At 45.2% G+C, this 12,815-nt stretch overlaps 1 protein-coding gene across 5 annotated transcripts in view; it reads left to right on the top strand.

Annotated features, from left to right (window-relative positions):
• AMN (amnion associated transmembrane protein) overlaps positions 1-10,956 on the top strand; it is an 80,959-nt gene extending 70,003 nt beyond the window's left edge. For all 5 annotated transcript variants that reach the window (XM_081193007.1, XM_081193010.1, XM_081193008.1 and 2 more), the window contains 3 exons: positions 2,054-2,216; positions 7,876-7,996; positions 10,529-10,956. In XM_081193007.1, the coding sequence (XP_081049133.1) occupies positions 2,054-2,216; positions 7,876-7,996; positions 10,529-10,642 (398 nt within the window). In that variant the 3' untranslated portion in view covers positions 10,643-10,956. The remainder of the gene's footprint in view (positions 1-2,053; positions 2,217-7,875; positions 7,997-10,528) is intronic.
• The last annotated feature ends 1,859 nt before the right edge of the window (positions 10,957-12,815 follow it).

The raw sequence follows: 12,815 nt of genomic DNA, 5'->3' as shown, positions 1-12,815 counted from the left end.
ATAAAAACATAGTAAAATGTAAAACATTAAAAACATCCTGATACAGGAGTGCCTTCAGATGTCTTCTAGAAGTTGTGTAGTTCTTTATCTCCCTGGCCTCTCCACAGGGAGGGCGCCACTGCAGAGAAGGCCCTCTGCCTCGTTCCCTGTAACCTCACTTTTCACAGTGAGGGAACCACCAGAAGACCCTCAGAGGAGGACCTCAGTGTCCAGGCTGAGTGATGGGGGTGGAGACGCTCCTTCAAGTATACTGGGCCCGAGGTATGAAATGAGCAAAACAGCAGTGACCCTTTACAAGTATTACAAGCCAGGAGAGATAACTCACTGCAGGAAAATTGTTCCATGCTATTATCATGTTTCTGTCCCTTCATGTCTCTCTATTAAAACCCAGGCTGCACTTCACAAAAGAACCTTTGTTTCCTCATGAAAACCCACCAGGTGTGAATTTCTCCTTTGAAATATCATTTTGGTTGCATAACCATTTTTGCAAGCAGTTTCCCCTAAAATAATGCATTGTGTGTGTGATTTTTTTTTTAGCTAATCTATGTTTGGGGTTGGGGGGGGGTTGGCACACTGTCCCCTAATATACACATTTTAGTACAGTGGTACCTCAGATTACATACGCTTCAGGTTACAGACTCCGCTAACCCAGAAATAGTGCTTCAGGTTAAGAACTTTGCTTCAGGATAAGAACAGAAATTGTTCTCTGTTAGGAGACCCTTATTCCTCTCACAGAGCTTCAGTTCCCAGAGGGGTTTAACAATCCCTCTTCCCAGGGAACTGTGGGAATTGTAGCTCTGGGAGGCAAATGAGGGCCTCTTCCTCTTAAACTCAGGGCCATGGGTTCAAGTCCTGCATTGGGCAAAAAGATCTCTGCCTTGCACAGGGTTGGACTAAATGACCCTTGAGGTCTCTTCCAACTCTACAATTCTATGGTTCTTAACAACGCTCAGCACCCTTAACTAACTATAGCTCTGTCAGTAGAGTATGAGATTCTTCATCTCTGGGTTGTGTGTTCAAGTCCCGCTTTGGACAGAAGATACCAGCATAGCAGCAGTTTGGACTAGACGACCCTGGTGGTCCCTTCCTGTTCTATAATTCTATTATTCTACCATGCCCAGGAATCTTTAGGAGAGGCCATGACTGACAAAATGGTATTATAGTGCTTTGGGTGTACAATGGTACCTTGGTTCTCAAACTTAATCCGTTCCAGAAGTCTATTCCAAAACCAAAGCGTTCCAAAACCAAGGTGCGCTTTCCCATAGAAAGTAATGCAAAACGGATTAATCCATTCCAGACTTTTAAAAAGAACCCCTAAAACAGCAATTTAACATGAATTTTACTACCTTACAAGACCATTGATCCATAAAATGAAAGCAATAATCAATGTACTGTACTATACAATAAACAAAACAGTATTGTAGATGATAAAAATTAGAATTAAAAAACTTTCTTACCTGGACTGATGATAGTCATTGTTTGGATGGGGGGCTTTTATTCATTTTGCAGTCACACAATCAATCAATCAATCAATCAATCAATCAATCAATAGCTGAACTGGGATCCACACAGTCACAAAAACAAATTAACTGAAAAAGCCTCAAAACAAAAAACACAAAATAAATAGCAAAAACAAAAGCACCAAATATAATCTCCAAATATCACCTCAGAATTACAATGGGGGGGGGGTGCAAATTAGCAGCGCAACAAGAAACACAGGAGGACTCAAAACGGAGGATGTTCGGCTTTTGAAAGAAAGTTTGAAAACCAGAATACCTACTTCTGGTTTTGCAGCGTTCAGGTTCCAAGTTGTTCGTGAACTAAGGTGTTTCAAAAACCAAGTTACCATTGTACAGTGCTAATGTGCCCTTGGAAATAACATTGCAGTGGCAGCACCAATTCTGTCTGGTATAAGCAAATCAGCAATAGAATAATGATGGGGGCAATAGGTAGAATAGAGTCATTTGCTGTCTAGCAGAAAATGGATCATTTACTCCATGCAAACTAATTGGACACCTCATCAGGGCGGTAACATTTTGTTTGGCTTTTGCAGGAGTGCCGTTTGGCATTGTGGTGAGGACCCTGCATGCAGCCACTGGCAGTAACCGGAGTACTCAAGAGGCTGGTGCTACAATTGCTGGGACAGTCGTTGTTCTGTTCCTTGTCTTGCTGCTCTTGGGAGCTGTCCTGCTACTCTACAGAAAAGGGACTTTAAGGTAACAGGGCTAGGCTACATATTCAGTACGCGGTATGGTATTTCGGGAACCGTATGTACCATGGGAGAGCACATATAAATGCTCCTCTGCAATTTTTTATTGTTTAAAAAAATCCTTGCATGCAGAAAACAAGCATGTCAGGAAGAAGGCGAGGTTGGAATTTTGCCCCTTGGCATGCTAGGTTTTGATAGGTTCTCGGACCCACCCAGATACACAATGCAAAGTAGTGTCCAGCATTCTCCAGCAATCATCAGATCTGTTGCTCTCCCGTTTGGTACAAAAGTTCATCATTCAGTATGAAAACAAAAACTCCCATGGAGCTGGCCTTGTGTCAGGAGCGAGCCAGCAATAAATCACAAGGAGTAAGTGAAGTTAACTCACTATGAAACGAAACAAGGTCTGCTCAGGAGTGTCAGGCCTAATGAGCACAGCAACTCTTCTTTGTAGGTCTTGCCCCTATGAGGCAGTTGTGGAGGCTGAAGATCCCTGGCCTTCCCTGAGCTGCTGAAGTCTCTTCTTCCCCTGAGTCCTTCCCAAGTCATCTGAGACTATGCCAGCGCGACTGTCTCCGCTTCTCCCTCTTCATACTTCTCCTGGTCCTGGGAGACCAGGGGAGAGGGGAGCCTTCTAAACTAAAAATTCCCAAACGGTACAACATTCCTCATGGGGAAGTTACTCCAACCCCAGAGTGGCTGGGGCAACCCAGTCATATGGGTGGGGTACAAATAATAAACATTGTTGTTATTGTTGTTGTTGTTGTTGCTGCTGCTGCTGCTCTTTTGCGAACCTCTTCCAGCTCTGCAATATCCTCATTGAGTTGACCAGAACTAGACACAGTATTCCAAGTGTGATCACACATGCATCTTTATAATGGTATTCTGGCACTGGCAGTTTTGCATATATATATATATATGTGTGTGTGTGTGTGTGTGTGTGTATACACACACACACTTCGAAATATTCATTTAAACAACCTTAAATCAATGACTTCCCTTCTTCTCTTTCCGTGGTTCATTTTGCAAACCATGTTGTTGTTTAGTCGTTTAGTCGTGTCCGACTCTTCATGACCCCATGGACCAGAGCACGCCAGGTCCTCCTGTCTTCCACTGCCTCCCACAGTTTGGTCAAACTCATGTTAGTAGCTTCAAGAGAACACTGTCCAACCACCTCGTCCTCTGTCGTCCCCTTCTCGTTGTGCCCTCCACCTTTCCCAACATCAGGGTCTTTTCCAGGGAGTCTTCTCTTCTCATGAGGTGGCCAAAGTATTGGAGCCTCAGCTTCACGATCTGTCCTTCCAGTGAGCACTCAGGGCTGATTTCCTTCAGAATGGATAGGTTTGATCTTCTTGCAGTCCATGGGACTCTCCAGAGTCTCCTCCAGCACCATAATTCAAAACCATCAATTCTTTGGCGATCAGCCTTCTCTATGGTCCAGCTCTCACTTCCATACATCACTACTGGGAAAACCATAGCTTTAACTATACAGACCTTTGTTGGCAAGGTGATGTCTCTGCTTTTTAAGATGCTGTCTAGGTTTGTCATTGCTTTTCTCCCAAAAAGCAGGCGTCTTTTAATTTCGTGACTGCTGTCACCATCTGCAGTGATCATGGAGCCCAGGAAAGTAAAATCTCTCACTGCCTCCATTTCTTCCCCTTCTATTTGCCAGGAGGTAACGAGACCATTGGCCATGATCTTCATTTTTTGATGTTGAGCTTCAGGCCATATTTTGCGTTCTCCTCTTTCACCCTCATTAAGAGGTTCTTTAATTCCTCCTCACTTTCTGCCATCAAAGTTGTGTCATCTGCATATCTGAGGTTGTTGATATTTCTTCCGGCAATCTTAATTCCGGCTTAATTGCATACCATACATCCCTGCATATTTTGCATGAATTAAACCATTCAGTAATCCATTGTTACATCCATCAAAACTCTTTACACTCTTGAATTTGTCTTAATGCTGCCAGCGTTTTTAAATGAACACAATTCCCCCCCCCCGACATCCAGTAAACATTTTCCAGTCTTCTTTGAACATACATTCTTCTTGTTCTCTTATTCTATATGCTAAATCGGCAAGCTCTGCGTATTCCATCAGTTTATGTTGCCATTCTTCTTTGCTTGGGACCTCACTTGTTTTCCAGGCAGTTTTGCTTTCAGCCCTTTCCTAACCATCTCTAGCATGGGATTGGACCCCTTTTCGCAGCTTCTGCACAACTCAGTATTGTCTACATGGGCAGTGGCTCTCCAGGATCTCAGACAGGGATCTCCCCCTTCCCTGGAAATAACTCAGATTGAACCTGGAACCTCCTGCATGCAGAGTAGACGCGCTAACCATTGACAGACCCCAGATCTTCCTATGCCTATGCTATAGGCAGGAGGCGGGTGGATGGATGGAGAGAACTTGCCAGGCAGCCCTTTCCTCTGCCCTAGACTGACCTGCTTGCTCATCGCCGTTCTGCCGTTTCAGTAGACTATATAAACACATGCTGCAGATATCCAGTGGGCGTAGTGGTTGGTCACGGTGTGTGCATGCCCCTGGCAAGCTTCCAGCTGAAGTCCCAAATGCTCCTTCTATGCGCTCTCAGGGGTAATCTTCGTTCTCGGTGTGCTCCACCAGCTGGCAAACCAATGCGCCATGCTCTGTGCGCTTGGGCTGTTCCTGTTCATTAGTGCTAGCCTCCCCCCCCCCCCACACACCAGGCAGCAAAGCTCCTGGGCCTTGCTTGTTTTCCTTGCTAGTGTCAAGCTGATTAGCATTTCCCAGCAATAAAACAGGAGCTTCGTTTAATTTCTAAATAAAACTCCAAACTTCCGTTGCTGAGAATATAGCATGCATTTCCCTGTGGTGTGGATTTGGAAACTGGGTTTTCTATTGAGACAAAATGTCCTCTCTCTCTCCCTCTCCCTCCTTTTTTTTAAAGGCAGGAGGTGTTTGGAGGAAATCTTTTTGTAAAGGATCAGAGCAATCAGGCAAGGAACCTTCCTATTCTGTGCCTAATTGCATTATCGGTTGTTCTGGGAAAATGTTCTTTGAAGTCACTACAGCCTGTTGGTTTGTGACTATAATCAGGTGGTGAGTAAGAGAGTGGATTGAGTTTGAAATGGTCAGCAACTTGAGACAAGACAAGGGACTCTTGACTTATTTCTCCTTATCCCAGGTTAAGCAATCATGTAAATTATGGGACTGTCATCATCAATGGTGTTTCAGTTTCATGGTCCCTTGTTCAAACATACACACTATATATACCCCCAGTGCTTTTTTCGGGGGGGGGGGTTGTGCAAGGGTACGCATACCCCTAAACATTTTGTGAATCTAAAAAAAATATTTTTTTTAGTTTCTTCTCTAGCACTGTGAATCGCCAGTTCTGTTGCTACCCCCAATGGCAGCCTCATTTCCTCTCATGGTGTTCCTGAGTCTCAGACAGAAGCGAGCGTTTAATGTGTGAAGCAGTGTGGAATGTGGGTGCATGGTGTTTTACTGATGAAAGTTTGGCCTGATTGAGGGGCAGTATTTCAATATGAGTAGGAAAATTACTATTTTTCATCATCACAGCCAGCAATGAAGTGTAAAGTTAAGGATGACTCTGTAAAAACAAAAGATGGGATAACGGTGTTGTGCATGTTCTTTGTACTTTTGTCCATTTACTGTATTTATTCTTCCCAATTTGAACTAGGAAATGGTGATTTTCTTGATTCAAAATGAGAGTGCCCCTAAACATTTTTTCTTTTAAATGAAAAAAACAACACTGTATACACCACAAACTGAAACTGGCTTGGGAACCGTAGTTCTAATCGGAATTATGGCATCAATTTCAATTCCAACATGTGTTCTGTGTACGCAGGGCTATTTCTGTTCCCCTGCAGTTTAGCTTCTGGGGGGAAAATGCACCAATCATCTCCCTCTGCACTGAAGGAGGATTTTACATAATTATGTTTATATTCCACACTGTTCATCTCAACACAAAGGCCGTTCATTTAAATGTAACGCAAAGGAATCGGAAGCATGGGAGTCTTATTATGTATCATTTGTGAACGGAAAACGGCAGTGAATGCCAATTGCATTTGGAGGGTTGGTTTCCATTACAGACATGGTGAACACCAGCCATTTCCAGCTCTGTTTCTGTTGGAATTCTCTAATGCACCTAGTTCTTAGAACTATTTTAGCAGCCTTGGGAAGAGGGGAGCATATTCTGCTGACAAGGCAACTTCACCTAGCCTTTGCAAGGTGTGTCTCCATGCACATTCCATGGGAAATAACACCAGCTCAGAGGAACCCCTGAAGGCAGAAGTCAATCTTCACCACTGCACATCGGCTGCATGTTAGCAGAGCCAGTGTGGTTAGGGAGGCAAACGAGGGTTCAAATCCGCTTTCGACCATGAAGCTCATTGGGTGACCTTGGGCCAGTCACTACCTCTCAGCCTAACCTACCTCAAAGGTTTGTTTGTGGGTATTAAATGAAGAGAGGGAGAACCATTTATGACACCTTCAGCTCCTTGGAGAAGAAGATGGGATTTAAATGCAACTAATCAATCAATTAAACTTTCTGATACAAGGGAGTACTCACCTGGTTACCTAAGCAAACAGGAATGCATGTGTTCTCGCTCCCCACCCAGCCCCACTTGGCAAGTGATTGTGGAAAACAATAAATCCCCTTGGGAGCCAGTGTGGTGTAGTGGTTAAGAGCGGTAGTCTCGTAACCTGGTGAACCGGGTTCACTTCCCTGCTCCTCCACATGCAGCTGCTAGGTGACCTTGGGCCAGTCACACTTCTCTGAAGTCTCTCAGCCCCACTCACCTCACAGAGTGTTTGTTGTGGGGGAGGAAGGGAAAGGAGGATGTTAGCTGCTTTGAGACTCCTTCGGGTAGTGATAAAGCAGGATATCAAATCCAAATTCCTCCTCCTCCTCCTCTTCTTCTTCAAGAGCCTTTGCTGTACGAAAGGGTCAAGCTGGGCTTCCACAGAGCTTGGGGGGGGGGCAATAGCCAAGGAGCAACTTGACATGAGGGTGGCATGATCAGGTGCAGTAAAGGTGAAGCAGGTGCAAGAGGCAGGGGTTAGGAAAATCCACAGGGCAAGCTTGCCAGGGAAGGAGTTCTTTTGTAGGGGATGTGGAAGGGTCAAGACTTCTCACATGACTTCTGTTGGCCTACTGGTGATCAAGAGGTAAGGTAAAGGAAAAGGACCCCTAGACGGTTAAGTCCAGTCAGAGATGACTATAGGGTTGTGGTGTTCATCTCGTTTTCAGGCTGAGGGAGTTTGTCCACAGACAGCTTGCTGGGTCAGGACTAAACCGCTTCTGGCACAACAGAACACCATGACAGAAGCCAGAGTACACGGAAATGCCGTTTACCTTCCTGCCACAGTGGTACCTATTCATCTACTTGCACTGGCATGCTTTCGAACTGCAAGGTTGGCAGGAGCTGGAACAGAGCAACAGGAACTCACTCTGTTGCGGGGATTCAAACCGCTGGCCTCAAGAAGCCTCTGTTGTATCTGGCTGTCCACCCTCCTTCAGCCAGTGTTCAGTGATGGTGCATAGCTTAAATCTTTGACCATTCCCTGAGTTCAGGGCCTCCAAATGAAACCTCTTATAGATCAACACAGAATCATAGAATTTCATGGCGGCTGTTTGTGCTGATTTCCAGTCATTTCTCCTTCTACAGATCTCTCGCGTCCGTTCATTTTACCTCCTTGTGGAGCCGAAAAAGGGACTTGGATCTTTCAGGAGAAACAGCCGACAAGGGGTTTGATAATCCCATTTTCGACACACCATGTGACCCAGTGGTAAGAATTCCACCTTTATGTAAATCATCATCTTGCAACAGTAGCTCCTCCTGCATCGTCTTAGCACAGGGAGAGGGCTGCTGCGCAAGTCAATGGATCCCAAAAATGAACGGCTATGAAGTTGCACAAATGCCCGATTGCAGCTTATGTTCGTAGGGTAGCTTGCAGCAAAGCCAGGGGATTCTTTTAAATGGCAGTGGGGCGGGGGGTGGTTAGATAGTAGCCCTCCCCTCAGGACAGGGGTCAGCCCCCTTGTATGGTGCAATGCACATTTCATGGCACTGTAGAAATAAATACAGTGGTGCCTCGCAAGATGAAAAGAATCCGTTCCGCGAGTCTCTTCGTCTTGCGGTTTTTTTGTCTTGCGAAGCAAGCCCATTAGCGGATTAGCGGATTAGCGCTATTAGCGGCTTAGCGGCCTTAGCGGGTCAGCTGATAAGCGGTTTAGCGGCTTAGCGGATCAGCTGATAAGCGCCTTAGCGGATCAGCTGTTAAGCGGCTTAGCGGATCAGCTGATAAGCGGCTTAGGATCAGCTGATAAGCGGCTTAGCAGCTTGGGGGAAAGGGGGGAGGGGGAAAACCCCGCAGGAACTCGCAAGACATTTTCGTCTTGCGAAGCAAGCCCATAGGAAATTCGTTTTGCGAAGCACCTCCAAAACGGAAAACCCTTTCGTCTAGCGGGTTTTCCGTCTTGCGAGGCATTCGTCTTGCGGGGCTCCACTGTAATGAAATTGTTAAGGCAGGAGAAGAAAGGAGGATTTATATTCCAAGTGCTCAGCAAAGGTCCTTCTGTGCAGCTGGAGGCTTCCTCCCTTTCTCCTGATTCAGAGACTCCAGAATCCTATAGACCCATTTCAGTCACTGGGCAAGATGCTAAAATATTTTCTGGTATTTTAGCTAATAGATTGGCAAATATATTACCGTATTTTTCATTCCATAAGACGCACTTTTTCCCTCCTAAAAAGTAAGGGGAAATGTGTGTGCATCTTATGGAGCAAATGCAGGCGGGAGGCTCTGCTCAGCGCTCCCTTTAAAGAGCCTCATGGAGCTGTGTGCGGCTCTTGGGGGCTTTTCCCCAAGGAGGGAGAAGGGCAGCCCGTCAGTCCCCTCTCCCTCCTCCGGGAAAAGCCCCCAAGAGCCACACACACACTCCATGCGGCTCGTGAAAGTGAGCGCTGAGCAGAGCCTGTATTCATCCCAGGCTCTGCTCAGCGCTCCCTTTCACGAGCCACGTGGAGCGTGTGTGCGGCGCTTGCAGGCTTTTCCCCGAGGAGGGAGGAGGGCAGCCCGTCACAGCCAGGTACCTAGTATAATCTGTGCTGGTCAAGCAGGTTTCATTAAGCATAGGCATATAGCAGTTCCTGGATGTAAGATGCCGAACGCAGTATATTACGGAAAACTGTATAGAAATCCATGTGTGATCGCTTCATTAGATGCTCATAAAGCTTTTGATAAAATGCATGGGAATTATTTGTACCTACTCTTCTCTCAAAAGAACTTCGATGATGGTTTTATATTAGCACCACAACCTTTATATACTAATAGCAAAGCAGTAGTTAGGGTTAATGTACACGACTCTTCCACTCTGTAGATGTACAGAGAGGTACAAAGCGAGGCTGCCTCTGTCAATGCTACCTTTCATGTTTGCAATGGAACCACTTGCAAACACTGTTCAAAATAATAATAAAATCAACGGTGTTATATGTAATGGTCAATCCTATCCACTCAATTTGCTTGCTGATGATATAGCTCGGGTGGTCTCTGATCCAGAGGTGTCACTAATGGAGGCCATCGGGGAAATTAAAACGTTTGTTAGATTTGACTGGATTGAGAAATAATAAAACAAAATCGGAATGGTTGCATCTGAATGTACCAGTTGATTTACATGATGAATTAAGAGAGAAGACAGGCTTTCAGATCTGTCCACGATATATTAAATATCTTGGAATTCACCACCCTTCCACATTCTTCGTTCCAGCAGTCCAGGCTGGAATATTCCAAAACCCACCAAGCTATAGATTTAGGACTAAACCACATGTAACATTGAGCACATCATCAGCACACCCCCTTTTGTTAAAAAGCAGCAATCAGGATTAGGAGGTAGCTTTGATTTAACCATTTACATGCACCACAGTTGCTTTCTGGATTGAACCCTCCCAAGCCAAGAAAGAGTGCAATTGTGAACAGCATGCTTAACACAGCATGCAGTTTGGTCCTTAGAATAAAGCAAAGATAGGGAAAAGGTTTTGTGCAGTATAAGCAACTTTGCATATATATATATATATATATATATATATATATATATATATATATATATCCACAGATATCCAGCTTTTCTAAGTGCAGAAGTGGGTTATCATGTGCACAGCAAACGAACAGCCTTGAGCATTGCTTTGTGAAACGTAAGTGCTGCGTTGACAATATGGATTCATCTCAACCCATAAGATCGACTTTCTCTTCAAAGGATTTAAGCTCCAGAGTTATATTTTGCACCAGCCGCATTAAAGACTCTGGTCTCTCTCTCTCTTCTAGGCTTTAGCTGGAGCGTGCTCCGTGGAGGAGGAGGCACCGAAGGAGATGGCGAGCAAAAATAGCGAGCTCTATTACATTAATCCTTTATATGATGAAACGGAACTTTGTGCTTAACATCAAAGCTGTCAGAGGAAGAAAATCCTGCCATCCTGTACTTTGCTTGCCATTTCAACAGGCTGAGCCACTGCAGAGACCGGCTCACCAATGCACAGATCCTGCTCACTTCAATGGGGACAGTGCAGAAGAATTCCCTGGTGATCGGCCCCCAAAGTTATTTTGACGCCGCCTTGTCTTAAAAATACTGCTTAATTTTCAAATGGGAGAGCATATCAAATTGCTGGATGGTCCTCATGAAAATCAGAAAGGGTCTGCAAATCTTTTTCTCATCAGTAGTGGAATATGTATCGTCACTGAATTTCAATAAAGAATGCCTATAGCACTAAAGCAATTAGAGCCTATTTCGTATCATTTGTGCATTGCTATTCCCTCCCATCCTTAAGGGAGAGCAATGAGTGGGATGGCATCACCCGAGAACCTCTCCACCTGCCTGGTGACTGTGGAATGCCCTCCCATCAGATGTCAAAGAGACAAACAACTACCAGACTTTTAGAAGACATCTGAAGACAGCCCTGTTCAGGGAAGCTTTTAATGTTTGATGCATTACTGTATTTTAATATTTTGCTGGAAGCCGCCCAGAGTGGCTGGGGAAGCCCAGCCAGATGGGCGGGGTATAAATAATTTATTATTATTATTATTATTATTATTATTATTATTATTATTATTATTATACCCCAACAGCTCGGGGTAGGCTTGGGAGTCACAGGCGGGTGGCGCGCCGAATGGCACCCCCCTCAGTGAGGGCACCCGGGGCGGTCCGCCCCGACCCCCTTCCGACGCCCCTGCTTGCATGCAGAACATTCCACATTCAAACGCTAATATTTCTGGCTAGGACTGGGGAAGACTCTCTGGCTGAAAACATGTCATGTCTCTGCCACTCAGAATGCCACTTAGACACAGTACTGAGCTAGATGGAGCAATAGTCTGGGTCAATATATGGCAACTTCCTGCATTGCTGAACTTCTAGCTGAACTCAGTATGTTAGAATTCTCACAGACTTTTGGAACAGTCTCTCTCTTTTAAAGATCCTCACCATCAAATTGCTGCCTTGTAGAAAGACACCTTGAAAGGCAATGAATTCAGGCAACCCCCCCCCCAATGAATTCTCAGTGAGAATTCACATATTTTCTTCTTCTAGTGCTTCGCTCAGCATTGTAGGGGCTGCATATGCAATCAGGCAGTGATTTGTGTGAACAGAACTGGCACAGATAAGTTTCAATGTCACTTGCTGTTCCTCTGGCTGCTTTTAGAGAGATTATCTAGAGATTTTCTCCACAGAATTCTTAGCAAGTGCTCCCTTCCTCCCGTCTTTTACTTACGCTCAGATTTTCTCGTTTCATTTTATCGGAGTCTGACATTTGGTCTCATAGCTTCTTTGGGATTCTCCAGACGGTTTTCTGATGCCAGAAGAGAAATACGTTGGCAGAATGAGAAAGGTGAAGAGAGGTGAGGTGCAAAGGACCCTGGGTAAGATCACAGACACATTCACACATGCAAACCCAGACCTTTAGAACAGGGGCGGGGAAGCCTTCTGAGCCCAAGGACTCCAGCGATACAGCTGCAAATAAAACAGGCTGTAAAGTGCAATATACAAATGTGACACCAGATGGCAACAGTGAGCTATGCCAAATTCAATGTATTTTTTAAAATGGTTTGGTTTTTTAAAGCATTTTTCCATGTGTGAAGATTCCACCTATGTCTTGCTTTCCACGGTGGGGAACATTTTGAGAGCTGTGGGTCAGTGATAGGAAGGGCAGAGCAGGGGGCAGAACAGTGTATGTGATTCTTACTTTCACACAATTCACTACTTTCCTGTCATGCAAAGGACACTCAAACTCCTTGACAGGAGCGAGCCAGCAGTAAATCACACTGAGCAAGTTGAAGCTGATTCTTTATTAGCAAAAACAGGATCTGCAGAGGAGTGTCAGGCCTAATGAGCACAGCAACTCATCTCCGGCAGGTCTTGCTCCCCTGAAGCCATTGCTGAGATTGAATGTCCCAACCTTCCCACAGCTGCCTCCTCTCCAGGGTTTTCCTCAAGCAACCTGAGACGGAGCTTGAGTGAAGCTAACTTCTCCTCCTCCCTCTTCATGCCTCTCCTGATTCTGGGAGACCAGGAGGGAGGGGAGCTTGTCACAACAGGAGGGGGAAACACCTGTGACTCTCCACC

This window comes from Podarcis bocagei (assembly GCF_964188305.1).
Source record: "Podarcis bocagei genome assembly, chromosome: 1".
Lineage (NCBI taxonomy): Eukaryota > Metazoa > Chordata > Lepidosauria > Squamata > Lacertidae > Podarcis > Podarcis bocagei.
Note: the sequence above shows the minus strand (reverse complement) of the source record. Positions and strands in the feature narration are given on the sequence as shown.